Consider the following 26,715-nt stretch of genomic DNA (forward strand, 5'->3'; position numbering starts at 1 on the left):
GCTGTTTTTACTGCGCTTCTATTGTCTTTTTGCGTTGACCACTGCGGTTATCATCTGCGTTTATTACTCCCGCGGTTATCACCGCGATTGTCATCTGCGTTTACCACTCCCTCCCGTACTGTTTTGTACTGTGTATTACCACGGCGTCAGGCCCGTGCTTAGTTAAGATCTCTTATATACGCGGGCCCCCGCGCCATCGCTGGCCAGGGCCCGCAACGGCACCGTTGAGCGGCGAGGCTCCGGTGCGGTGGGTAGCTGAATGTATAGTGCGATACCTTGATGTGTTGATCTATCTGCTGCCTACTTCGCGTTGTTTGCGTGAGCATGAATGTGTGCCCACGGTCAGCGAGATTGCATGACGTCGGACGCCCGTTCCAGGCGCCCAGCAACGGCGTCTATTATTGGCACGGTGGTGTGTGTCCTTCGGTCTCGCACTGGAATCCGACAGCGCGGGCCCGATCAACCGCGCTAGTGCATCGCGTGCGTGCGATCGAGACGCGTCCGCGCCGGCCAATCGGACGCACGCTTTTCTCGCGCGTCAGCTACATACATAAATATTCTAGCACGACAAGTATCTACACGCGCGTTGTTTGCGCGGTTTCTAGGAGAAGCATGGCACCACGAAGGTCCGCTGCGACGGCGCGCAAGAGCGCGGCAACGAAACCAAAGCCCGCGACGGCGTTCGAGAGGCCCGGCGACCCGATTGCGGCGGCGCTGCCACCCGTGAGGGCGCATGCTGCTGGGTACCATTTCCCGCTGCTTGTTGGTGACGAGGGGGGGCAGGGTGCGCTGCTGGCGTGGTTCCGGGGTGTGGAGGGCGCGCGCACGATGCCGTGGCGGAAGGCGTGGGTCGATCCAGAGCCGCAGTCAGAAGGGATACGAAACACTCTGAATAAGAGGGCGTATGAGGTGTGGGTCAGCGAGATCAGTAAGTCAGAGGATGGCTGGAAACGCCGTGTGCGGATGTTTCTCGCCGGCACTGCTGACGCGCAATAGTGCTCCAGCAGACGCGCGTTTCGACCGTGATTCCGTACTTCAACGGCTGGATCGCGAAGTGGCCCACGGTGCAGGATCTCGCGCGCGCGGAGCACGAGGAGGTACTGGCTGCGTGGAAGGGCCTGGGGTACTACTCGCGCGCAACGCGGCTGCACGAGGGCGCGAAAGCCGTGGTTGCGAAGCCGGCACAGCGCATGCCGGACGACGTCTCGGGGTTGCTGGAGCTACCAGGCATAGGCCAGTATACCGCAGGCGCCATCTCGAGCATTGCGTTTGGACGAGCTGAGCCTGTCTTGGATGGCAATGTCGCGCGGGTGCTGAGTCGCCAGCTGGGTCTGTACGTGGACGTCAAGGACAAGAAGGCGTCTGATGTGCTCTGGAGAGTCGCCGATCAGCTGATCAAGGAAGCGTCGAACCATCCGGAAGTCGAGTTTAGTGCTGTGCCCGGGCAGTGGAATCAGGCGATGATGGAGCTCGGGTCGACGGTCTGCACGCCCCGGCCAAAGTGCGAAGAGTGTCCTATCCAGAAAACGTGTCGAGCGTTCGGCGAGGGGACGGCGCTGTCCAAGAAGCAGCAGTCTTCGAACGCAGTGCCTGATATCGAAGACGCGTGCACGCTGTGTGAACAGCTGGATCCTGAGGACTTGGCGACAGTGCCCGAGGAGGAGCTTTCTGACGAGGAACAGAAGCCTGTGAAGAAGAGGAAGGCTCCAGCAAAGCAGAAGAACACTCTGTCTAACTACTTCGCAATCGGTACGCCGAGTGCAAGCTCCAACGTTGACAGTGAAGACGAAGAAACACTCGCTGGGTCGAAGAAGAGAAAAGCGTCTACAAAACCTACCACTTCAAAGTCGGTCAACACATACTGCTCGCTGTTCCCGAAGAAAGTGGTGAAGAAGAAGGCAAAAGAAGAGGACTGCGCCGTCTGTCTCGTCGAGCTGCGCCTACCAGACAGCGAAAGCAAATGGCTCATCGAACAGCGGCCTGCCACCGGGCTCCTTGCATCACTATGGCAGTTCCCGCAAGTCACACTGTCAGCACCAGACACCGCATCAGCGCGCAAAACCTCGGCCCAGCAGTACGTCTCAGGTCTGACTGCCGGCGGCATCGATATGACCGCAGCGCGCCACACGACTAGCTTCGACCCATTGGTCCATGTCTTCACGCACCTGAGGCTGACCATGCACGCCTATCACTTCCGCATTACTGATAAGCCCGACGCAGACGCCCTGCTATGCAGTGGCGCACCCGCGCGCAAATGGGTCAACACCAGCGCCATGGACAACGAGACGCTGTCCACCGGCATGCGCAAGTGCTGGGCGCTCGTCGCGTCGCGCAGCTGAGGTGTGCGTCGCCTTCGAGATGGCGAGGTGATGGCGCCCCGTGTTTCACCCCGCGTCCTTATCGCTGCCAAGAGATACACAACGACTCCGCTCCGCCCATGGTGCCGAACGGGCGAACCATACACCCCGGACGATACGTCAGGTCCGTGGAACGATAAGCCGGCGAGTCGAATGTCTCGCTATGCTGCTTGTGGTGTTGTGTTCCCTTGCTTGTAGGTTCCACGGGCTTGGGACGGAGGTCATTGGGTCGATGGGTGTGAACCCAGCACGGCGGCGTAATAACGTGCCTGGCCAAGACGCGTGGATAAGGTGGGTGGATGCATATAAATTGCCTGGGAATGCCTGCGCGGGCTTGAGGGCGTTTGCAATCAGCATCTTGACGTTTACCCTCAGCGCTGTTACAAGATGGCAGAACTCCCGGCTCCAACGCCTATAACTGAATGGCCAGACTATAATGTCATGCCGACTGGCGGAGACGTCATGACGCAAGATCTCAATGCGCTGTATGACAAAGGTGATCTCTGCTGGCTGCTCGTCAGCACCGTGCTCTGCTGGTATGTCAAAAATAATACTACAACACGAATCTTCAACTGACGGCGCAGGCAAATCACCCCTGCAATCGGCTTTCTCTACGCCGGCATGCACCGCCGCAAAGCCGCCATGACCATGATCTTCCAGTCGCTGTTCTGCGCCTGCGCCGTCGGCATCCAGTTCTGGGTCTACGGCTACTCGCTGTACCAGTCGCACACGACGAACCCGTTTCTGGGCAACATGTCGAAGGCGGGTTTGCACAACGTGCTCGCATATCCGTCGCTGGCGAATCCGGATATCCCTGATATCCTGTATGCGTGCTTTGGCTTCACGTTTGTGACGGCCACTGCAATGATCCTGGCGGGGGCGATGCTCGAGCGCGGGAGGCTGTGGCCCTCGATGCTGTTCCTGCTGTGCTGGACTACGTTCGTGTACTACGTGCTGGCGCACGCCGAGTGGAATCCCGCCGGGTGGCTGTATCAGCTCGGCGTATACGACTTCGCGGGCAGCGGGCCGGTGCACATTGCGTCTGGCTTCTCGGCGCTCGCGTGGGCGGTCATGCTGGGGCCGCGTGTGGATCCGCACAAGGAGTCGCACCACCCGAAGATCCCGCACTTCAAGCCGCACAACCCGTTTCTCGTGGGCCTTGGAACGATCCTGATTTGGTTCGGCTGGTACGCTTTTAATGGTTTGTATCCCCGGTTTTCCACGCGTACACGTTCACTGACTCGTCCAGGTGCCTCTACCGCCAACCTTTCCATCCGCTCCATCTACGTAGTCTGCAACACCAACCTGGCTGCCTGCGGCGGCGGCCTCGCCTGGGTGCTCCTGGAATACGCCTTCATCCGTAAATTCTCCATTCTCGGGTTCTGCTCCGGCATCATCTCCGGACTCGTGGGCATCACGCCCGCTGCTGGCTTCGTTCCGATCTACTTCGCCGCGCTGGTCGGCGCACTCACCGCCTGCGCCTCGTTCTTCACCGTGCGTTACAAGTACCTGCTGCGCGTCGACGAAGGGCTCGACATCTTCGCGATCCACGGCGTCGGCGGCTTCGTCGGCGACATCCTCACCGGCTTCTTCGCGGCCTCGTATGTGCCAGCGATGGATGGCGTGAATAACGCATATGAAGGGGGATGGTATGAACAGAACTGGAAGCAGATGGGGTACCAACTCGCGGCGGCGTGCACGTGCGCGGCGTGGTCATTCGTGGTGTCCATCATCCTCCTCTTTGTCATCAATAAGATCCCTGGGTGCCATATTCGCGCAACACAGGACGACGAGCTCAGAGGCTTGGATTATAAGTACTTCGACGACGTGGACGCCGAGGACGGCATGATGGTACTGAATGGCTTCGGCGCCGTATCCGGGGTGCCGAGTCCGCGCGCACACGGCAGTAAGGAGGGCGTCGTCGACGTGGTGCCTGGGAAACTGGACTGAGACGGAAGAGTTCAGCCGCAGCGAAAGCGCAGCGAAGGCGCAGCGACAGTCGAAGCGTACCTATACCCCGAACATAGATCCCTAGCGATAACACATCCGAATTCAATCTCGTGTTTTCTACCCAATATGCACAACACCAAGATTTCCCATCGTATCACCCATAAGCAGCCACGCCACGGCTGCATGTCCCGGCGTTCCTGACTAGCCCGCTTCGGGCTAGCACACAATAAATCGAGGTCCAAGAAGGCAGGAACGAAGACTTAGGGCGTCCAGCGCGCGTGTTTATTTGTTTGGTGCTCCCTCGCATTCGGCTCGCATATCCATCTAATTTGTATTGCAGCCTCGCATCGTGGAATCATCATCTCGCAGCATCAGAGCAGCAGAACTAAGGACATAATGAAGTCATCGACCACCCTCCTCTTTGGCCTCGTCGCGGCCGCGCTAGCTACGTCCGAGCCGCAGATTACTGCCAGAGCACAGCTGGAGGTGCGACAGGAGGATCCGGCGCTGCTGGGGTGGGTCAGTGAGAGCGGGGCGTCGCAGTGTGAGTTCCACCACAACACCTCCATACTACACATCTTCACTCAACTCTGTGTTTGACGTTGCCCTCCAATCACAATCGTCATAAAACACCGCCTCGTCTGACTTCCCAATAGTCTCCGACCTCCGCACCTGCGACTACCCCGCCACCGTCTCGTCCTCCGCCGCGCTGGCCCAGTGCTGCACGGGCTCCTCCTGCGTCTTCTGGTCCTCCTGCTCCGCGGGCACGCTGTACGCACAGGCGACTAGTCTGCGCTGCGACGTTGGGTACTGCAACACCGCGGTGCTGGTGCCGACGCCCGGCGCGCAGAGCGGGGTGAGCTATCTGGGGTGCTGGGGGACGGAGTTGGGGCAGGGGCCTTTCACTGTTGTTAAGGATGTTTGTGAGTTTTCTCTGGAATGTGGTCAGGTGATGCTGTGCTAATGTTGGCGGGGTAGCGAATGCCACGAAGACGAAGGCGGTTGTGAGTACGACGAGTGCTTCGCAGTCTTCGGTGAGGTCCTCGGCGGCGTCGAGTGCTGCGGGGAGCTCTGGGTCGGCGGCGCGGTCGGAGACGGGGACGGCGGCGACTCAGGCATCGTCCAGTCCGACCCCTTCGACTGGCGCGGCTGGTGGTAATGCGGCCAAGCCTTTGACAGGTGTGTTTGGTCTGGCTGCTATGCTGCTTGGTATGCTCTGAGCCGTGGTTGGAACCATGCTGGATGCAATTTCACTGTCTTCATGTGGAGTTACGGGAGATGTGAATGATGATGATGAAAGTGTGAGGATGATAACGAGGACCTACTAATGTCATATCGAAGTATTCGCTAGCTCTACACTGAGGTGTCAAGTACTTGATGAGTGAGACTATTTTGACTGTTGCCTATAAGGATTTGTTTGTTGATGTATGAAACTTGTGTGGGTGATACGCAGTAACACCTTTTAGGTGATGCGTGGACATGTACTGGGACGGTGGTGCTGGGTACTGGTAGTAGATGGTTGCATAGAATATACCAAAGTGAAAGCTTTATGTTGACAACGGGTAAGCGGAAGAGATGGAGAGATTGAGTGTTTTAGAGAAAAGGAGGTATCAGACGCCTGGAGGGGAGCGAGAGATGGAAGGGTGCTATGAGGGAAGGTAGCCAAGTAAGGATGCAGCAAAAGATTCAAGCCCCTAAGCCATGTGATTCCACGCGGATTCGAGACTATGCCGGCATATCCAGAGATTAGGACGAAAGTGTGGTCTGAAACTGGGCCTTACTCTTAGGTTCCGGAATTCTTCAATGATACCCCAAAGACGTTCTTGGAAACGTATCATAGCTGAATCACATAGCTCATCGCAAGATCTAGACAGCCCCGGCGTGTGGACTGTAAGGACAAGTCATGTCTCGGTGGTGTCAGAATGGTCACGGTGGAGGCCTGCAGGACATCGACGCTAACCTCGCTTACGTCATACACTTGACGTCCCAACCCATCTTTCAGCCCAGTCAACAGTTGAGAACCGCTCGAACATCATACGAATCATGTAGAACAAGTCTCCAACAACCGCGATGACGCGCGTGAATACCCCAACACAGGCCGCCCCCGAGCCGCTATGCTCATCGCTGCCGCCTGAGATATGGATCAACATCTTCAGCTACTGCCACGACCTCTCGCACCTCTGGAACGTCTGCCGACGCGTATCACCTACCCTCAAAGCGTGTGCTGAGCGCGCATTCAGCGCCAACCATCTTCAAGATGTGCACATAGAGTTCATGCTGGACCGGCACAATCTAGGCGGCAAGCGAGGGCCCCACGAACCCGCGATTACACTTGAGTTCGAGCGCCTGGGCAAGGGCGATGAGGAGAGTGTTGCATGGTTCTCTGGACACTTCCGTGGACACAAGAACGTGGCTCCTGGGGTGAAGGACAAAACGAAGGCTACCATTCTGGAGCGGTGGCATGAGAACGTGGAGAAACGCAAGCCTGAGCTGCCGAACTACACGATCAGGATCGGCGATATGGTCAACGATACCCATATACCCGGCCTTGTTGTCGATCCCAAAGAGTATAGGATGCAGCTGGATTGGCGCGGAATGTTGGAGTTGTTCTTCCGTGAACAGGCACGGCTGGAAGAATTGACAGCAAAGTGGCAGAGCAAGCGCCCGCCCAGCCGTCAGACAGTCAGCCCTAGCAAGAAACATGGTCGCAAGCCTGCAAAGCTGGAGCCTACATCACCATGGCACGATCTTGAGGCCGATGTTCGCAGAGGTATACGCCGCGCGAGGCTGAAAGAACATTATTGTGATAATGCCGAGATAGTGTGGGCTATCAACTCCTTGAGATACTTTGAGAAGACCGACTCGGCGAGGTGGAGCTCTGAGTCACCCAAAATGCTACCGCATCTGCCCGGTGCCGGGCTCGGTGAACGATGGTTCGGCAGCACAAATCTCGTGCAGGAGCTGTATCTTGATGAGTGCAGCAGCATGAATCGGATTGACACGCAGATGAGGGTTTCAATGAAGCCCAGGGATGAGTGAAGGTACCGAAGGCTTGACGTCGCAATTTTTCGCACACATGTGGCAACCACCCAGAATTACGTTAATCTAGAGATCAGAATTTTATTCAAGATATGACCAGGCGCATATCCAACATTTCGTTTGACTTTTCCGTACCAAGAGAGACATTCTGCCGATACACCACCACGATATTGAAAGTTAGCATCCGTCCCCAACCATTGCTGTTGGTGAATTACGTATCGGATGGATTCAAGCAAGGAAATTCTCTCAGTATTCGCGTAATTAGATCTGTAGGTGTATCTATCGAGCCTGTGCCATGTCAGTACACGCGTCGTGGGCAAGAATGGTTCATGAGCGCACCTTCACCGAATATTTCTCACACCTTCAGGGTCTTGCCGTTGACCTCGTCTCTCGCAACGGTGGCGTTGCGGCCCATGCGAACGACAGCGCCAGCGCCAGCGGCACCAGCAGCGCCATCGATAGAAGCGCAGAAGGGCGCGCCACATGTGTCGGGAGGCGCTGCTCTATCGCGACTTGCGAAGACAGAAGGTGCCAACATAGCGATGGCGAGGAAGTAGCCGCCGACGATAGACTTGGGAAGCATCGAAGCGGTGCTGTAGGAAGGAGGCGAGAGGTATGCCACGTGGGTGATCAAGAGTTTGGAGTGCAAGAGCTGGGCGCGGAGGTAACTGGTAAGGAAGGCGCAGTGGAAGAAATGCTGAATATATGTGGGGGCTGGATCGATCTTTCACTTTGGCAGCTTGCACGTGCAACTGCATGGCATTTTCAGGGACGTCATCTTCCACGTGGAGACACGTAAAAAAAGACTACACGAAGGCTGTGCACATCGGATTGGGTCGGTGTCGTTTGCTCATTACGTTCATTGGCGAATGGAAGGCTCGATAACGCAAACCTGCACACAAAGGTGAAAACTCCATTCAGCTTCTGGCTCGAAATCAAGCCATATCTACATGTCCATTCATCTAAATCATGGACCACGCTAAGCTCGAAACACGTCCTGTCCTGCAGGCTTTCCTGATACTCATCTCAACTACTACGGCACGACTAATACGGTCCATACCGCATCTTCGCAACTCGAGGCCGAAGGACCCTACCTGCTCGATTCCTACGCAATCGACGAAAATTTGCGGCCGTCTTAGCAACTACCTTCACGGTCGCCCCAGATGTGCGTCCCTTTGCAGCCTTCTGTTGGCGGCCAGCCTGCTTCGCTGCCCCCTTACCGTGCTCTGCCCACACCTCGAGCATAACGTTGGCAATCCGGAGGACCTCTCCTTTCGGCATACCTAGCTGCTCACACATCTCATCCATCAATGTCAGGCTCTGGACAGTCTGTTCGTCGAAGCCGTCAGTGCCCTGCTCAAAGAGTATCTTGAACTTGGCAAAGGCCTGTCCGCCCTTGGGCAGCGTGAACTCGCTACACTCGCGTAGTCGTCTAAACAGTGCCGCGTTCTGCGTGCGCTTCCGCCAGTCGGCGTAGGGAATGTACTTCACTGTGATCTTCCGCTTGTGGAAGTTGACCCGAATCTGGGCTGTCTCAACTACGACTTTGTTCCCACCTTCGAGCTCCTCGAACGATGCCTTATCGATCGTCGGCTTTCGGTCCCATGTCTGGTGGATCATGATCTTGCGGCGGCTGGGCAGCTTGCCTTGCATGTGCCAGTCGACCGACGGGAAAGCAAGGTCCTGAACCGCTCCTTCAAGTCCGCCTTGGACGTCCGCGTAGGGATCATCATACTCAAACACGTCTTTGGACTGAGGGCGCGCGAGATTATAGCACGGCGCATTCGGCTCATACTCGACCAGCAGCCGCGCGTCGCCGGATGCTACGTACACGAACCCCTGCGACGAGCAGCCCGGCGACTTGAACAGCTCGCCCAGAGGCACAGCAAAGGCAGCCCCAATAGCGACGGCGTCAACAACGATACAGTGCGTTGACAGGCGTACGATGGTGATGCAGTGGTAGTCTCGAGCGGACGTGGCGCGCTGCTTCCAGTTGTTAGTCACAAACTGCACGCGGTCTACGCACTTTGCGTAGTCTGGGCCTTCAGATGCTAGTGCGGTCCGAAGCTCTTCGTAGCACTCATATGCCATGGTCAGGCAGTTGCCAAAGGGGTTCATGGAGGTGATGAGGCCAGGGGCTAAGGCGCGAGCAGCAGCCTTGGTAGATGTCTTGCGGAATGCTTCCCACTCGTGGAAGTTAGAGAACATCACAGACGCGTACTTTGCATTTGCAATCGTGGATGCGATGTCAAGGATGCGAGCTTCGATTTGGCGTTGGTGGCGCGTTGTGTGGGTATTTGCGCCAGGGACGATGAACTGGGTCATCTTCTTGGACGGGATGACTTGCGTCAGTTCTTCGGCGATGATAGTGATATGCTCATACAGAGCGGGTTCGGTCTTTTTGCGGCTCATCTTAGTGGTAGAGTTGAAGGTTGGGTGAGATGAATGCTGTGAGTGTTGAGCAAAAGACCATGGCCTTTTTAAAGTAGTAGGGGAGCCGTCAGCAGTGGCCCAGGTCGCAGTGAATGTGAACGTCTCAGTGAAGTGTAAGTCTCAGTGAAAGCGTAGGTCTCAAAACATATCTCGCGCGTGTACAAGATTAAGGTGTCCTCAGACCTGTCTCGTGAAAGACATAAACAATGTGTCAAAGCGCCACGTCTGAACGAACAAAGAGCAACAAAGAGCCCGCTGTTTGTGAAAAAAGAAACAATCAGAAGACAACAAGTGTTAAGAGAATGTTTCTAGAAAGCGTGTGCAGCGTATGGTCGAAAGTCCAACGAAAGAACGCCTACGTCGTCGAGCCATCGAAGATATCTTCAGGGTGACTGAAATTCATGGTAGATCGAATTGGGAGGCCACCCAACATCAATTAATGGTTCATCTCTGCTAGCCTGAATGTGCGATACTAAGCAAGATTGGGCTTAAATCTCTATGAATCGTTGAATCCGATGGCGAAGGCATAGCAAGAAACTTGACATGAGAGGGTAGTGGGGACAGGTCTAAGATATGGTAGCATGCATTTGCGAAGAAGCCGGGACCTTGCGGTCCTTTCTCAAGGTGATAAAATCATCTGCTTCCTGATGTCAACCAAATGAGATGGAGAAAAACCGAAGTTTTAAGAATTGCCGGTTTATGATGCGCACACTATTTCAGGAAAGCCTCAAGTCGTGGTCCCGACGAGAATGTGTTATATCATCTTTAACACACAGAAGAGAGACTAGAGGACTCTGGGGCAGGGTTCCATTTCAAAATGCAAAGACATTTGAGGATATATCCTTGCAAATGTGCTGAGCACGTACATTAGCGTGTATTTACGACATGAAACGGACAGGGGCTTCAAACCACAGTCACAATCACACTCGAGGAATCTAACTCATCACCAAAAGTCTGGAACCTCTTGCCAACAATGCTAGGATGATGTACCTACTGACTGTTGACCAAGCATTCCATTTCGGTCATACTTAGTGTCCGCCACTTTTTGCAGTACTGGTGCAGCCGAATCCATCCGAAGCGCATCACTTTGTCTCCGCAGCCATCGCAAACAAGACAACTTTACGTTCGGATGTATCCAATACCTCATAAATACGGTCTAATAAGCGACATCGAGAAGCTTGGGATGATGCTCAAGTTTCCACGTCAACGTGCACGTTTGAAGTGACACCGTGATCGGCACATCCCAGCGAGACTGCACGCCATTCCATATCCCAGCTACCGGTGACCCGTCTAAGATGTGTGGAATACGATTAGCGCCCGGCTACCTAGTTATCAGCGCAATTCATGCATGTAGCCGCGGCCCGCCACCCGCGGCCCGCCACCCGCCTTTGAACGCTACGATAATGCACGTTGGATGGCAGCCCTGAAAATTTGCTTCTTCAAGTCGTTACTTGCGGCCAATACCGTAAATGCCTGAGTATGCTCAGCGTTGTGGCGTAATGGGGTTGTTCTGCGAAACTACAATGACGACTGTCGACAAGAATTGTGTTGCAACGTGCAGTGTTAAGTCATTAATTACATACAGTAATTTCTATAATGCCCAAAGTTGAAGCTATCCTGTTATCAGTTCATATCCAAAACTAGCACAATACATAAAGACTTCTAGGGTAGGTGTTGAGTTGACATCTACGTCTACAAAAAAAGCCAGTGCAACTACCAAAGTCTACAAAGCGCCAATGCACACTCAAGTCTCGAACAAAACCAGGATCAAAACTTTTTCCCCAACAGGGGTGCAATAATAATACATCGTACTTCTGTGTATCTGCTCTAGTGATTCACGTGCTTGTGTGGAGTCGTCTTGACTCGTCTCCTGGAAGCGAGTATGACTCCAAAGTCATCGGAGTACACCAGTGATGGATGAGCATAAGATCAATGGGTGCTTGTGCGTGAAAGCTCTTCAGATGATCGAGCAGGCTTTCGAAGTTGCTGAATCTTGCAGCACAGTCTGGCTCACCATGAGATACCGTGGTGCACCAACAGAAGACACAGACGTATTCAGTTGAGTTCACACGTTTGAAAAGCCCTCGATGTCGTTTCCTGATGTGTCTGTCGAACGCTGAGGGCTTCTTGTAGATGCTATAATACTCAACGACCGCATCCTTAGAGCCTGATGCCTTGGTCGAGTGCACTGTAGTGGATGTGTCGCTTTTGGATTTGGTGTACGGACGTTTTACGTGACCGTCGCCGATGTTACAGCACGGGCAAATGTAAATCAATCTTGATGCTTCGTGTCCTGCGATCCACTGTGAGAAATGAACGGAAAATGCGTTAGAATTGACATACCAGCAGCCTTTCCAATCGTTGGGGGGGCACCGGATCCATGGTGGATTGCGAGATCGACGTCCAGATCTGTCAGGTTGTCATTGGGGCTCGCAGATGAGCGTCTGGGTGATCTCATGGTCAAAGGTGTGTCCATAGTTGTTGACCGGAGTGATCGAGTGATCGTAAGTAGAAAAAAGTCAAGGCCTAATCCTTCAGATGTGAACGAAGAGAACGTGATAGATGGCCAAATGATCGCCAAGCAATTTGAGTAGCTGCCCGTAGCATCTGCGATATGAAACGAGTGTGGTTGCGAGACTTGACGGCGGACTGACATTCTTGATATACAGGCAAGTTGATGGTCAAAGCAATTCCGAAATGTCGGTAAAGATACTCAGCACATCACTCAGACCAAAGAAATAATTCCGGGGGAGATGCGACCCAGATCCGGCGCAGCCTTAAAGGCCACCAGCGGGTTCTTCCGCCTATGCGCCCTGGACCCATCCGCCTGTCAATTGATCCTTTGGGCTGAGCATCGGGGCTCTGAATGGCTGAAGTAGAGCTAGAATTTGTATCTGACTGCCATGTCCTTGCACACATACTGTTGACTACAACGTTCTAGGTAACAATGTTAGGCGATCGGAACGGGGAAGAGCTTCCCCATCGTCAGCCTATTTTTTAAAATCTTGGGGCGGACGTTTACCCGAACGGAGGAGTATCCTGCACGATCCCGGGGCCCCGAATGAACTTTTGTATTCCTTTAATGTTAGTCAGTTGGCAGAATAAGTCCAATTCCTTCACACTCACACACCTTTGCTGCACTACCAGCATCCCCTAGACCTGTGCATACCCCTAAGCAGCAGCTGATCAGCTGGATAGCACTCAGAGTAAGAATGAAAGAAAAGCCTGGGGGATTGATCGTTTCTCAAGACGGATCGATGGGCGTCTACAGAATCAGTGAGCGCGCCTGCAGGGTTGACTGGCATCCGCGAGGATGATAAGCGACGACAGCCTCCACGGCCCACCGCCGGATTCCCTAGGACCTCATTGTTGTGTCACAGGCTTAGCGTGCTACGTACGGTACTAGTCATGTTACGCCATCGTTGGTCCTTCTCCATTTCAGCCTCTTATTGGCTTCGCCCCCTAAATAAGCTTTTTTAGTTGACAGAACTCGGCATTCAGTAACCAATCAACATGGATGAAGGTCTAAGATTGTCGATGTACCTACAGGCCACAAGTGCTCAAACAGGGAGCTCTAGCTTCTCTTCATCGTGTGTACTGATCGCCCCACCCCCTCTAACTTACCTACAGATATCATCAGAATCAGCTCATTCTTCAAAGTAGGATCTGTAGAAGACGTCACACAAGTCTGCCAAGCTGCACGCTTAAATTACTAGAAGTGAAGACATCTAGAGGTTTCGCTCCAGGTCACGGGGTGGAACGACCGTTTCGAGAACGGCTGTGATGCATTTGTTACACAGCAGAGCCTCAGGACTCAACATGTTCGCGTGGCTTTAGATGTGGCAGAATGTGAAACAAAACAAGTTGACTTTATGTACACAGCTACACGCGCCACATGGCAGAACACTCGTCGTGCAAATGTGAATTCCAGCACATTCAGTCTGAATGCCAGTCGCTCCCCTCAGTCGCCTGCGTCCCACCGAACTCACTCCTCCCCGGCCTGCAACTCGTCAATCCAAACCTCGAACACAGCGAACCGACACTTACTCATCCCTCACACTGCCGCTGCTCTGATCGAGCTTATCGAATTTGCTCCCGCCCAGGGTATCATTGCCCCAGCTGTCGCTCTTCTCCGTGAGCTTAACAAGCAGGGCCTTCAGCTCCGCGACGTCGCCCTGCAGCTTCTTAACCTCTAGCACTGCCGTGTCGAACTCGACATTTGGCTTGGTGGACTGGACCTTCTTGTCCCAGCCGTCAGCCTCGAAGTCGCATTCGGTGAGGACCTGCTCCCACTCGTGCGTCACGTCCTCGTCGGCCTCACCGCGCTTGCGGTTGTTGCGAACGACTCTCGCTTCCTTCTGCTCTATGAACGCCGTCACGATGAGCAGCGGGCTGTACAGCACGGCCATGACGCAGTCGTTCATGTGGTCGTAGCGCTTCTCATCCATCCACCACTCGAACGGCAGGATCAGGAACACCATCTCGATCAGGTTGAAGGGCGCGATGAAGACGTTCTCGTCGGGCGCGCGAACGAATTGCATTGTCTTCTGGCTGAAGAGCGCCATGTATTCGTCGGTGGCGTTGCCGGTGATGTCTTCGTAGGCGGAATTGTAGAGCGCGATGAGGATGTTGAGCAAAATGACCATGACAACGAAGGTAAAGATGTAGTAGAGAATAAGACCGAAGGGAGGCTAGTATAGCGTCAGTACAATTTCGACATGCACGTGGAAACGAAGGCTTACGGCAAAATTGTCGAATCCCTCGAACTCAGGGGATTGCATGATGGCGTTGAGCATGGCTTGCATGACGAAGCCGATGTCGTTCATGACCTGGTCTTCGGCGATGTCGAGACCCATGAATGCCTGCAGAAAGCCGACGAGCACGACGAACAGAAGCAGGAAGAAGATCAGCGACTCGCGGAACATGACCTTGAGCACGACAAGCATGGCGCCGAAGAAGCGGAAGGTATCAAAGTAGAGCAACAGACGCATCCAGAACATGGGCGCTGTGAAGGCGAGGAAGTTGTATCCAAGCTCGTTGAACTTGCCACGAGGATTGCCCTTTTCGTCATTCTCGTCAGGAGCGTGGCTGATAGCTACCATGCGGAATATGAAGGACACCGTGAGGAGAGTGTACAACGTGCTGTTGAACATGTTCCAGAAAGAGATATAGAATCGGCCGACCTTGTAGAACTTGTTCACCTCGTCGCAGATGAAGCCTAGGGTGAAGAGGTAAAGCAAGCCTTCGACGATATCCAGATCGGCATCGGCGTTGATGGTGTTGACGGCGCCGGTGAAGAGGCCCAGGTAGACGAGAGAAAAGATGATCTGCATCCAATTCTGGTAGCGTGGAACACGCATGCGATCGGGGTCAAGATGAGACCAGAAATTGGTGTTCGTCTTGTTCTCGAATTGGACGAAGCGAGTTGGGTCTTCGTCATCCTGCACAATCCAGCCGCGCCAAAGGTAGGATATGCACTTCTGATATCCAGAGGAACCGATGACAGTTACGGCGTGGAGATCGACAGCCTTCTCGACGGCATTGGCGGGTTCTGTCGGCTCGCCGTCGATGAGAGTGGAGTATCGCTTGAGTAGAACCTCTTCAAAGAGGTAGTCCATGTCCTCTTCCGCTTCAATGATACGCTTTGCCATCATCTCGGCAGCAATGGCGCGGACATCGTGCAGATCAGCATCCCACAACTCGGCGGCGGCTTGTTTCTGCTAGAATTAGCACGGCTCATACGTATGATCGCATTTGTTGTTCGTACCGCGAACCATTTCTTCACGATCAGAAGACAGTATACCACACACGCCGTCTTGTCCTCGCCGCCAGCTTTGTTCGCCGTGTTCAGCACAGCATTTGTGATGATGGGACTGTTTGCCTTGGTGACCTTCTCTTCCTCAATCTCATAGGGAATGACCTGTTCGATTTGGTGCTTCAGGCGCAGGCAGATCTTGGTTACTTCTTTGGGATCGATTGGCGGAGGATGGACGTGCTCGCGACGCGTAGGCAAAACTATCAGAAGTCAGCATCATATTGCGACCTTCGAGCACAGCTTGACTGACGCGTGTTGGCACCGCCTTCCAGCCTGATCCGTCCCTCATGCCCATCACCAAAGAGCTCGTTCCACCTCGGCATTGCGGAGTTACGCGAGGAAGCTGCGGATGCAACAACTGGGACGTCAAATACGCCTACTTCAGAAGCTCGTGGAAGAGATTCAGAGGTAGAAGAAATCACGCGACAATCACAGACTTTGAGAGGGAAATTGATAGCGCCGCCGCCTTTGTTGGCGGTCCGGCGCAGAAAGTTGGTCGACCCATCAAGCTTGGCCTAGCTGTCACCCATCGATCGGCGTCATCGCAACGCGCATGAGCTTTGACCACCTGTTTCACATCAACAACATGATTCGCGCGTATATCGGCTTGTGAATTGGACTCTTTATCATTGAAGGTCTAAGGCGTGCAATTCGACACCCGCCAAGTATGGAAATGCTATACATGTCAAATATGCCGCGTACATGCTCGAGGAATGGTAGTCGAGCCCCAAACGCCGGTATCCACTTTTGACCATGCCCCATCATTATCGTTCAACACGCGCAAGTCGTTTAAGCATCAGCAGCAGTGGCAGCAGCGGCAGCCGCGCCAACCTCGCCCTCGTCGCTCGAGCTCTCGTCCTCGTCACCGCTGACCTGCTGGTTCTCGCGCTCACGCTTCTCCATGAGTGCTGCAAGCTCGGCGTCATCGTTCTCAGTAACGGCACGGGGTGCCATCTTCACTTGGCAGTCGCCGCCCGCTTTTGTGATGCTCGCCTTGATGTCCTCGATAGCCTGCTCGAGGGTGGAGATACCGATGGTCTTGTCAAGGCACTGCGAAGTAAGGACTGCAGTCGTTAGTACGATCCCGGCTGTACAGAGACTGATTGGCTTACCGTAAAGAGGAGGCGACACAAGCTTGACCTTGACCTGGTTATCGGGTGTGTTCTTGGCCTCGGCGGTGCGCAGGGCCTCCTTGACAGCGTCGATACCCTCGTAGCCGAAGCAGGTGACTGCGCGAGTTAGCGTGCTATCCGTTGTCTTTCCACAGCGTCCTTACCCTCAATATCCGATCGGACCTTGGTGGGCTGGGGAGTCAGCCTCTTGCCGATGTAGCTCTGGAGCTCCTCCTTGACAACGTCGCTAGGGAAGGTGACGTCGTTCCAGACCTCGGGGTTGGTGATGCTGAGCTTGAAGGCGTCGATCGAGTGGCCGTACTTCTTGTTCAGCGGCCAGCCGATTGTCTGGTAGAGCTCCTCGATGGGTGTCTGGGTCTTCTCGGCGACGTGGCGCATGATGCTGTGGACCATCTTCGACTTGTTGTAGCGCTCTTCGCACTTGACGATATCCTCGGGCGACACACGACGCTTCGACAAATCAATGTAACCCTTGTCCTTGTCGACACGGAGCACGACGACGACCTCGTTACGGCCGACACGGATAAGCTTCTGGATGGATCGGATACGTCTGCGCGACAGTTCGGAGAGCAGAATCATGCCGTCGATGTTGTCTGCGCTGGTCAGTGACCGCCAGCAGCCCGTGCAGTGCTGCACCTACCATACTCGAGCAGCTTGACGTATGCGCCCATCTCTGCGATCTGCTTGACGTTGACCATAACGAAGCTCTCCACCTCGGGGTACTTCTCCTCGTAAAACCGGGAGTTTGTGAGAGACATGGTGTGGATCTTCTGCTGCTGTGCCTCTAGAAGGGTGTAGGGCGTCGCTCGACTGTTGAATAACGTAGGTGGGGGAGTGGTTCTCGTATGCGTCCGTAAGGCGAAAGTGTCGTGAGGCTCTACGTTTCAGGCCCGGTGGGGTTTGTTCGGAGGCAAAGGTTTATCCGTTGCGTGCGTCGGGTGCTGGCAGTCGTCGAACTTTTGGTGACTCAATTTGCCCACATCGAAATCCAACGCGGGGCGGCTGCGGCGAACAACGCCAAGATCCGACATGCGCTTGCCGTTTCGGGCAAGCTTCCCTTCAACTTCACCATCAGCAACGCGACTATGTTTTATCTCTCCATGCTTCAGACTATCACAGATGCAAGATCCCGAGCAAAAGTACATCTCGTAAGAACAGGAGTTGAAACCATGCTAAGTTGGAAGTCGCCTGGAGGGTTCATATCACACACGTGCACACACTGAACTGCTAATCTACAATTAAATTATGTCGCTGGTAAAGTAGGATCGTCGATAGTATTCGAACTCGAGGCTCTGCTGTGATTTGTACTTTATCTGTATGCGTCTCGTTGGCATTCTCGCTTCTTCACTGCCGTCTTTCAAACGATATACCTGAGTATCCTTTCTTCAGACAGTCATTTCATAGACCATTTCTCATCATCAATCTACCCATCTCCCCTGGGGGCTTCACCATTACTACATGCCTAAGCCATTTAAAGAAACTTGCTCATTGCTCACACTGAAAAGAGAAGGAGCGATTCAGACTTTGCACGCAAAGTAGTTGCGCTTGAGCTTGCAGCCTCGTCCAGTCCGAAAACTGGTGAAACGCTTTCAGCAGTTCGATCAGGGTATTGCAAGCTTGCGCTACGGCTGCCACGTTCGGCTGCCACGTTCGGCTGCCACGTTCGGCTGCACCCACTAGAGCTGCACCTGGCACGTGAACTCGAGCAGACGATCTCAAAGCGGCAGTGACCTCGCTGCTTCACTCAAGGTGAAAGTGGCAGGGTCGTTCGCTGTTTGTCTCATTTCCCTCTCCAGCATCGCGCACTCTTGGCACGCACCGTCCCTCCACTATAAAATACACACACCCCCGCGCTCACTTCTGCCCCTCACCGCACCACCTACACTCTTTTGACTCAAGTTCACTCCAACCTACCACAACCTACCGCAACCTCAAACTCAACACCTCAAAACTTCACCATGCGTCTCCTCAACACCATCGTCTGCATCAGCAGCGTCCTCATGGCCACCGCGTCCGCCGGCACGCCCGCCTCCTTCGAGGTCCCCGGCCCCGCCACCACGCCCTCAGTCGAGCCCACCACCACCATCTACGAGACGTCAACGCAGTTCCTCACCTCAGCCGTGATCGTCACTGGCGTGCCCGCTAACAGCAGCGCCGCCACGTCAAGCTCCTGCTCCGAGACGCTCCCCATCGAGACCGTCTACCCGCAGAACAGCACTGCCGTCGTGCTGCCCACCTCGTACCCCAACACCACATCCACCGTCATCGTCAACGTCACTGCCTCGGTCTCCACCGTCGGCACCACGTCCAAGGTCGGAACGGTGTCTGCATCTGCGTCTGCGAGCGTCAGCGAGGTGCCTGACAACGGCGCGGGCAAGGCTGCTGGGAACGCCATGCTCGGTCTGGGCGCTGTTGCTGGCTTCATGGCGCTGTTGTGAGTGGACGGGAGTCTGCGAACATGTCTGCGAGTCGACTGTGGACAAGGAATATCGCGCACAGCATGGTTATCTGCTTTCTCTCTCGAAAGCGAGGGCGGTGTCAAGCTGCGCTTCGGCCATCTTCGAGTAACGCTATGTTGGGTGCCGATCTGGAGGATGATGTAGAACCTTAGGGTGCATCAGCCAGTCACTACAAATGTCAACCGAATAGCAAGTACCAATTGTTCCCCCGTGATGTCCTTCTTCATGTCGTGTATAAGCCACGAGAATCTCTCACTGCTCTCATGCCTCGACACCTTCACCGCCAACAGCATTTGCGCAAAGACTCGAATGCGAATTATGTTATTAGAGAAATACGTGTATACAAAAGCACCACACCCCTCTTATCAATTATCCAACCTTCGAACGCCTCGGATGCCAACCACCTCACTTCGCCGGCCCCGCCTCCTCGATCCTAAAATCGCTCTCACGGCCCTGCACACGCTCAATCTCATTCTGAATCGCCAACACCCAATGATCCCGCTCCGCGCGACTCCTCGCGCGAAACACGACACTGCGGCCCTTGCTGCCCAGCTTTGCAACGCGCTTGAGCTTCGTCCGCTTCCCCTCTTTGCGCTGCTGCTCGCCCGCGCCGCCCGCGCCCTCCTCGGCTCTGAACCAGCTCTTGGATTTGCCGTGCCAGATGACAAACGTAGTCATGACGTCCTCGTCTGTGCTTGTCCAGCCGTCTTCGAGATAGATGCGCGGCAGCGCGTGGTGCCCCGGTTTATTAGCGTCGAAGGTCTGGTTCTGGTACAGCAGATCGGACTCGGTGAGCAGGCCGCTGTAGATGTAGCAGTCGCGCAGGTCGAGGTTGGCGATGCGCTCGTGGTGGATGTGCGACAGCTGCTTGCCGACGCGGGAGCGCAGGACGTCGCGGAACATGATCAGGGTACCGGCCGCGAGGATGACGCCGCAGCGCGTGAAGGGCGCGTGGATGCGGGGTTTGCGGTACAGCATGCCCGACATGTGGATGCTGCGGCAGCACGCGATGCCGCACATGTTGTAGAGCTGCGGCGAGGCGAAGGATTGGGTGACTTCCCACTTTCGTGCGAATTGGCCGATGTGTGCTTCGCCTTCCTCGTCGATGTTTAGGGCGCTGAGGTTGCGAGTTCGTGTAGATTTGTACAGGGTAATGTCGGATGTTGTGCGGTGTCTCCAGTACTTTACAAGGGCCCGAAGATGGGTAATCCACTGCTTTCGGCGTGGCTTATCAGCAGCTTGTAGGCGAATGATCAGACCGTTCTTCATGACGAGCTCGAAGGTGCGGTCTAGATCGATGTCAGTCGCGACCCCATCTTCACTTCTCGAGCCATCCATATCGACATCCTCGTCAAAGTCTACGTCGGACCCTTCCTCAATCACTTCGTCAATAGGGCTGGCGCCTAGCCTCGCCTTTCGGACCTTGTTGATGTTGGTCATGTTGATGTACCCGTCGCAATTGAGCAGATTGTGCTCCTTGCGCTCGAATTCATCAGCTGCATCCTCGTCGTGGAGCCGCCTGGTCTCAGGTGTGCCGGAGTGACCTTCCCTCAGCCATTCGATCTGCTTATCCTGCACAGGGTAGGGGTTCACTGCCCAATTATCCGGCGTATGGTCCTGTATCGCCTGCGATGTGGGGACTGCCGAGTTCTCGGATATGGGAAGTCTGGGTGGCGGTGGCGGTGTGACTTTCGTGGGCCGCGAGAACATGAGATAATGATCGTGACTGGCGAAATACAGCTGCTTGTGATACATCAGTCCCAAGCGTTTCGCCCGCCCCTGTTGTCCAGTCAACCTAATGAGGAAGCCTTCCACAGGAACAGGCTCAGTCAGGGTCTTCTGCTTCTTGCGAGTGACAGCTGTTGTCGGGTAATGTGTCTTCGGCCGCAGTTCAAGCTCGTGCGACTTGAGCATTGCAATGGTGCCGTACATCTTGCGCTCGTTTGCCCCGTAAATCCACTCCAGGCGGTCGTAGCGCTTCCATGCGAGTCCTATTCTCTGCTCCTTTGTCCATGCTTCCAACACGGTGGCCCACTCGGGTGCATCTTCCAATTGGTCGAGACATTGACGAACCAGCTCTTGCGCGACGGCCTGCTCCTCTTGCATAGTTTTCAAGATTGCCTCTTCGGTGTTGTCTGCAACACAGACTTGATTTTGCGAAGCTTCCAACTTCTTGAATGGGTCGGCAATTCGCACGCTAAGACTCATGTCTGGGATATTTATCTGAAGCTCGGAAGCGCGACGCCAGCCGAGGATATTTCGCAGAAACGTGTACCATTCGACGGCATTGCAAGCGGTCCTGGCTTGCATGATGAAAATTAAGGACTCCCTGCGGCCAGGCATCGACACTACGATAGACTTGTCTAGAGATGAGTACAGATTGACTCTGCTCGTCTTTCGACCGAGAGGTATCTCGTATGCGGCACGCTTGCCTGCACCCGCTTCTTCGATTTCTGGGATGACCTGCGACAGTTAGCATGAACGTAATGGAGCCGAAGTGAAGGCTTACTCGAGTCTGGTAGAGCTGCAGCAGAAAGTCAGACTCGTCCGTATGACTGTGCCTGCAGACTATCATGTACTCTCGCCACTTGTCCTTGACTCGCGAGACCACTCGTTGGTTGACGTTCTCGTCGAAATCCTCGGGGACTTCATCGGCGGCGTCAACGCGAACGAGCATGCGTTCCATCTTGACCACAAGGCCGTCTTTGATAGTCTTCCGTCGCAGCTTCGAGCCCGCTCGCTGGATGGTCATTTGCGCTTTCTTGGCTTTGAAGTGTACTGCTTGGCGCTTCGAGTCCTCCGGTATGTCAAACTTAACCAGATGGCGTAGGGTTGATCCCTTCCGTGTCAAGTCCTGAGCAGGTTGTTCTGCAGTATTTGAGGTATCTGATTTGAACAACGCCCTCGAGGATCGCATCCTCGTTTTAGCGAGAATGCCCCTGGGTGGAGGGGAGGCGGGAGCTTCAGCATCAGCATGCGCCGGTGCCTTGTTCAGGTCAGTTTTTCGCAGCAGAGACGAGGTTGAGTCAGCATCTACCGAGGGTGCTCCTCCCGTAGTAGATGCCGCTGCCGCAAGACTTGTCACTGCAGACAATGGCTGCTTGCCTACGGATTTGCTGCGCTCTGGCTCTCCCTCGGCAGGCAACTGCAGGCCATTAGCCTGGGCCTGCGTTGGCTCCTCCGCACGTGGTGTCTCGGCATCCTCCTCTTCTGACTCGACCTCATGATCGCCGCCTGCGGTATCTGGCATGGACGATGCGGTGACGAAGGACTTGGTGCTCGATCGATGGGGTAGCGGCGGCTTTGTAGGATCGAACTCCTCCTGATGTGTATAGACGCGCAGGTCCTCTTCATCGGCGTCATCTGGCTCGGACGCCGCATCGACGAACTCATCATTCTCGTCGCCGACTAGGACGTCCTCCTTTTGCACCGAGGCGCGAGGCACCTGCATTGCTGGAGGCGCGCTGGAGCTCGCAGACGAGGCGCCATTGGCACCACTGGCGCCTGCGGGCTGAGCGTTGTCTTCCTCAACATCGAGTTCCTCAGGCTGGGGAAAGCTGTGCTGGAACAGAGCAGATGCGCTGGGCCCCTCGACTCCACTGAGGCGTCGTTGGCGAGCTTCGCGAGGATCGGACGAGAATGTCGCGCTACGCGTCGAGTAGTTGATGCGCAGGTGGTGCTTGTACCAGTCGCGTCGGTGCTTGCTCAGCCATGCTGTCTATCACTACTATGAGCAGTCGTACATCAACGGGAGTGGAGCAGCATACAGGGACAGGGCCGATGAAGAAGCGCCTGGAGGTGAGGTAGAGGTGCTCGGGGGTTGCATGTTGCTGCGCATGTCAGCTGCTGCACTCGCTGCACAAGGCGTGCTATGTACCAGCTTCTGCGCCGTGTAGGATTCAGGCGAGAGGAGTCCTATGTCGGGCTGCTGGTGCCATGAGTGTGGCGCCTGCTCGAGATCGGGCATCGGACCTCTGGTGTTGCTGTCTCGCCGCGGGGTTCAGATGGCTCACACACGTCGCACCAAGAGTCAGACTATTTTACTAGACATTAAGATAAGAATATCAGCTAAGGAGAGACAGCTGCCGCGCAGCAGGCGTAGGCTGCCTGGGAAAGCAGGATGGCAGTTTCCTGGGCGCCGTTGCCGCAAAAGGAGCCGTCCACCCGTCTTCGTCATGCCGCTTGCGCCCCTGCGCCCATCATATTGATCGGCCCGCCTGGACCTGCGAACATCGTCAACAACCACCAACACGCTGCGCTGTCTGGACCTTTGGCGTGACCCAACAGCCCGTGCTGATTGCGGGGTACGTGCTGTGTCACGTCTGTGTCTCCTTGCTCTGCGACCGTCTCCACTGCCATGAAGCCTTCAACCACATAAAGCGCCGCACGGAGTTAGACGCGCCAAAGCTGGAGCTACGACGATGTTGTTCTTACATAAGTGTGGCTGAGGTTAGCAAAATGCCTTGGCTATCCTAACGGCCTACCTAAGGAACCAACTTTGTGCAACCACAATTTGTTTCGAAGTCAAACTCGAATCCAGCTCGCAAAGTCACCTCCGGCGCTCGAGTAACGCAACACACCAGCATTGTGACCATTTCCGAAAACCAGGACGAGCCTCTCGAAAATATGGCAGGTGTTTCTATACGCAAATCGATTCGCTGGCTTCCAGACCCTGCATCGGAACCAACCTCCACCATTGTGCTTTCCTCTGCGGAGCGAAGATTCGTCGACATTCGAATCCTGAAGCCCGAGAATGGGGGGTTGCAAGATCAAAAGGGTACAAACGCGTTCCCCGCTTTCAACAGCCACGCTAACGGTTACAAGAGCACTTGAACTTAAAGCAGCTGGATTGGGCGATTGCAGGAACTTCATCATCAGTTGAAACGGCCCCAGGTGTAAAGCTATCCACCTTCCATCACTGGATCGACTCGCGGACTGTCGATGTCGAAGCAGCCACAGATGCGGGGTACATGTCCCCGATGGACCCTGACGGCGAAGACGAGCTAGTGCTGGAGAAAGGGAACATGGTCAACCCTGAGACAGGTTCGCCGACTGACTACGAGGAAATCTGGATCGAGAAGGAGCTGAGTCCCGTGCCTGGCGACGAGGCGAGTCAGATCGTGGTTCTCGATTTCGACCAGGGCGCGCACCGCCGCGGCAGGATTGTGAGAGTCGGGACGCGCTGCCAGGGCCTGTTGAGAAGCGAAGATGAAATCGCGGCTGAGCGATGGGAATGGACCGCGGAGAAGGGATGGTCGCGTAGCCATTTGATCGGTCGCGATGGCGCCTTGCCGTGTGCGAAGTTTCTCGACTCTCCGGTCGGCGATACCATCACGCATGATGGGATTACGTGGAATGTTGTCGAGCGCAGCTAGTACATTTGACCATCAAATCCCCCGCTGAGAAGGCCAAGCGTGTTCGTCATTTGTGATACCGAATTCTTTACTTTCTCAAACATCATTGACCATGGAAGGTTCTCACCCCGGAATGGAATTGACTAAAAGAACGCATCTCGAAACGACGCCACATAAACTCATTTGCTCGTTTTGGGCCATATCTCGGCCTCGTTGGATTTTTTATACTACTACTCACGAGTGAATAGACTACTGCTTAGTGTTTGGGTATACCTTCACTCTCAACCCCTTAGAGTCCTCGGGCATCACAGGGAGAACAGTGTCACTTGTAATGACCAGGTCAGCGGCACTCGTCTCAAACAGCTGCAACATCCCAACGTCATCCTTGCTCTTGACCTCCTCGGTACCATAGACCCTAAACAGCGCCGCCAGCGTAAGATAGAGCTCTGCATAAGCCAGGTTGATTCCAAGACAAGCTCGACCACCCTTGCCAAACGACACCAGGTAATGGTCGAGGCGGGGGTTATCAGCCCAGCGTTGGGGCTTGAACTCGTGCGAATCGGGGAAGACACGCTCATCATGGTGTACCAGGTTGCTGGTCATGCTCAGCGGTGTACCAGGCGGGATGTGCCACTCGCGCTCGTTGCCAGTATCGCGGTAGACGAGCGTCTCATCGGGGCAGATGCGGTGCAGGCGATGCGAGATGGCGTGGCTAAGACGCACGCCCTCTTGGACCACACCAGTAAGGAAGGGCAGAGACTCAAGCATAACGAGGCTCAGAGGCTGTGAAGGGTCGGGAATGGCAGTCTCCAATTCGGCCTTGAGCTGACGCAAAAGTTCTGGAGCGGCGAGCACAAAGTACGTCGACACGCCCAGCGCCCAGGCAGTAGTGATGGTCCCTGCAGCAACGACGACTTCGCCCTCTTGCCAGAGACGATCAGTTGACTTATCGTAGTCTGAGAGCTTGCTGTTGAGAATCTCGTGGAAGATGGTGCGGCGTGTCTTGTCGTAAGTGTGCGTCTGGTGTGCGTGCTGGATCTCGGCAACCTGGCGCTTGACCCCAGCCTGGAGCTGAGTATACGCGCCCATTGCTGGGCTCAGCTTGAGCAGCAGGGAGTCGGGAAGCTTCTTCAGCAGGTCCATCAGCCACGTGAAGTGCTTCAGCACATGTCCAGCTTTCCCGCCCTGCAGCATTGCGTCACGGAACGATGGATCAAAGTCTGGGGCCTCTAGACGGTGTTCGCTTCTTCCAAAAGCGTAGTCCTCGACAATGTCTAAGATTGGATTAGTGTCTGATCTCTAGAACCCAGGGGGTGTCTTACCGTTCGTCAGTGCTGCGTAAGCATCATCCAGCTTCAGAGGTGAACCAGAATCGGCAAACTGGCGCAGGCGCTCGAGCAGGATCGCCATGTTGCGGTCAATCAGTGGCTGCAGCGCTCGCACGCTCTGCTTGGAGAAGTACGGGGAAAGAGAAGCCCTACGAATGCGGTGCTCATCATGCTTGAGTGTGCCGATCAAGCTCTCATCAACGCCAAAAGACCGGGTGATCCAGTCCCACTTGTCTCGCTTGCGTCCACTGCCAGCATAGACTGTGTCATAGAAGTCGGGGTCTGCAATGTGAATCTCGTCCGGATTGATGCGGACGATGGGACCTGGACGCCATTAGTTCAGTTGATCAGAATGCGAATCAGAGCAGATGCCTACCGTATTCCTTGTGGAGACGGCCGATCTTGAAGGTGTACTCGGGCTCAGCAACGACATCGTACCAGAACTCGTACCAGTAAGTCCATGCTGCAAGCCGTGGCCCAGGGAAGTGAGCGATTGGACTCAGGTAAAGACGATACACAGTAACATAGCAGAAGTAGAGAACGGAAACCACAAGCAGAGACACAAGGGTAACTGGGAGATCTACCCCCGCAAGTGCAGAGCCCAGTATCGTCATATCTGGGGTTGTTCGACGTTGAAAAGAGATGAGCGAGATGAAGAGAACGAGAAGCCCACAATCGATATATAGTACTTTGATAGGGATTCAGCTTGCTTGAGGTTTGTTTGAGCGTCTGCCGCGGTGTGTCCGAGAAGGATCCACTACCGAACCGCGTTGCATGCTGTGTACCTAACTTTTGGACTGAGCCCGGGGACCCACTGTTCACCCACTAATGCAGGGAGTACGTGCGT

General features: G+C 54.8%; 11 protein-coding genes across 11 annotated transcripts; 6 read left to right on the top strand and 5 right to left on the bottom strand.

Annotated features, from left to right (window-relative positions):
- Positions 1-388: 388 nt before the first annotated feature.
- Positions 389-2,542, top strand: C7974DRAFT_190721 (DNA glycosylase). The gene is made up of 2 exons (XM_046136594.1): positions 389-928; positions 997-2,542. The coding sequence occupies exons 1-2, from the start codon at positions 613-615 to the stop codon at positions 2,337-2,339; spliced, it is 1,659 nt and encodes a 552-aa protein (XP_045997428.1). The 5' UTR covers positions 389-612; the 3' UTR covers positions 2,340-2,542.
- On the top strand, positions 2,543-4,505 carry C7974DRAFT_190722 (ammonium transporter AmtB-like domain-containing protein). Its single transcript, XM_046136595.1, has 3 exons — positions 2,543-2,893; positions 2,942-3,558; positions 3,607-4,505. The coding sequence occupies exons 1-3, from the start codon at positions 2,745-2,747 to the stop codon at positions 4,305-4,307; spliced, it is 1,467 nt and encodes a 488-aa protein (XP_045997429.1). The 5' UTR covers positions 2,543-2,744; the 3' UTR covers positions 4,308-4,505.
- On the top strand, positions 4,506-5,679 carry C7974DRAFT_190723 (uncharacterized protein). Its single transcript, XM_046136596.1, has 3 exons — positions 4,506-4,851; positions 4,964-5,230; positions 5,286-5,679. The coding sequence occupies exons 1-3, from the start codon at positions 4,704-4,706 to the stop codon at positions 5,525-5,527; spliced, it is 657 nt and encodes a 218-aa protein (XP_045997430.1). The 5' UTR covers positions 4,506-4,703; the 3' UTR covers positions 5,528-5,679.
- A 640-nt stretch (positions 5,680-6,319) lies between these two features.
- C7974DRAFT_190742 (uncharacterized protein) lies at positions 6,320-7,664 on the top strand. Its single transcript, XM_046136597.1, has one exon. The coding sequence runs from the start codon at positions 6,378-6,380 to the stop codon at positions 7,344-7,346; it is 969 nt and encodes a 322-aa protein (XP_045997431.1). The 5' UTR covers positions 6,320-6,377; the 3' UTR covers positions 7,347-7,664.
- C7974DRAFT_376474 (uncharacterized protein) lies at positions 7,626-9,758 on the bottom strand (the record flags this gene model as incomplete). Its single annotated transcript, XM_046140280.1, has 4 exons — positions 7,626-7,634; positions 7,708-8,070; positions 8,239-8,292; positions 8,493-9,758. The coding sequence occupies 4 exons, from the start codon at positions 9,756-9,758 to the stop codon at positions 7,626-7,628; spliced, it is 1,692 nt and encodes a 563-aa protein (XP_045997432.1).
- Positions 9,759-13,533: 3,775 nt separating this feature from the next.
- Positions 13,534-16,091, bottom strand: C7974DRAFT_394967 (uncharacterized protein). Its single transcript, XM_046141934.1, has 5 exons — positions 15,845-16,091; positions 15,547-15,794; positions 14,522-15,496; positions 13,827-14,470; positions 13,534-13,779 (listed from the first exon to the last, which is right to left on the bottom strand). The coding sequence occupies exons 1-5, from the start codon at positions 15,915-15,917 to the stop codon at positions 13,716-13,718; spliced, it is 2,004 nt and encodes a 667-aa protein (XP_045997433.1). The 5' UTR covers positions 15,918-16,091; the 3' UTR covers positions 13,534-13,715.
- Positions 16,092-16,184: 93 nt separating this feature from the next.
- On the bottom strand, positions 16,185-17,720 carry C7974DRAFT_394969 (translation initiation factor 2, alpha subunit). The gene is made up of 4 exons (XM_046141935.1): positions 17,368-17,720; positions 16,871-17,320; positions 16,707-16,823; positions 16,185-16,658 (listed from the first exon to the last, which is right to left on the bottom strand). The coding sequence occupies exons 1-4, from the start codon at positions 17,483-17,485 to the stop codon at positions 16,384-16,386; spliced, it is 960 nt and encodes a 319-aa protein (XP_045997434.1). The 5' UTR covers positions 17,486-17,720; the 3' UTR covers positions 16,185-16,383.
- Positions 17,721-18,488: 768 nt separating this feature from the next.
- C7974DRAFT_394971 (uncharacterized protein) lies at positions 18,489-19,405 on the top strand. Its single transcript, XM_046141936.1, has one exon. It carries the CDS (start codon positions 18,686-18,688, stop codon positions 19,163-19,165), a length of 480 nt encoding a protein of 159 aa, XP_045997435.1. The 5' UTR covers positions 18,489-18,685; the 3' UTR covers positions 19,166-19,405.
- C7974DRAFT_394972 (Pleckstrin homology domain-containing protein) lies at positions 19,396-23,320 on the bottom strand. The gene is made up of 4 exons (XM_046141937.1): positions 23,064-23,320; positions 22,954-23,016; positions 21,696-22,904; positions 19,396-21,649 (listed from the first exon to the last, which is right to left on the bottom strand). The coding sequence occupies exons 1-4, from the start codon at positions 23,151-23,153 to the stop codon at positions 19,592-19,594; spliced, it is 3,420 nt and encodes a 1,139-aa protein (XP_045997436.1). The 5' UTR covers positions 23,154-23,320; the 3' UTR covers positions 19,396-19,591.
- A 195-nt stretch (positions 23,321-23,515) lies between these two features.
- C7974DRAFT_190803 (uncharacterized protein) lies at positions 23,516-24,675 on the top strand. Its single transcript, XM_046136598.1, has 2 exons — positions 23,516-23,963; positions 24,011-24,675. The coding sequence occupies exons 1-2, from the start codon at positions 23,813-23,815 to the stop codon at positions 24,559-24,561; spliced, it is 702 nt and encodes a 233-aa protein (XP_045997437.1). The 5' UTR covers positions 23,516-23,812; the 3' UTR covers positions 24,562-24,675.
- C7974DRAFT_454522 (cytochrome P450) lies at positions 24,676-26,482 on the bottom strand (the record flags this gene model as incomplete). The annotated part of the gene is made up of 3 exons (XM_046145915.1): positions 24,676-25,814; positions 25,863-26,192; positions 26,245-26,482. The coding sequence occupies 3 exons, from the start codon at positions 26,480-26,482 to the stop codon at positions 24,790-24,792; spliced, it is 1,593 nt and encodes a 530-aa protein (XP_045997438.1). The 3' UTR covers positions 24,676-24,789.
- Positions 26,483-26,715: the final 233 nt, after the last annotated feature.

This window comes from Boeremia exigua, assembly GCF_020726555.1.
Source record: "Boeremia exigua strain MPI-SDFR-AT-0100 chromosome Unknown C7974scaffold_6, whole genome shotgun sequence".
Lineage (NCBI taxonomy): Eukaryota > Fungi > Ascomycota > Dothideomycetes > Pleosporales > Didymellaceae > Boeremia > Boeremia exigua.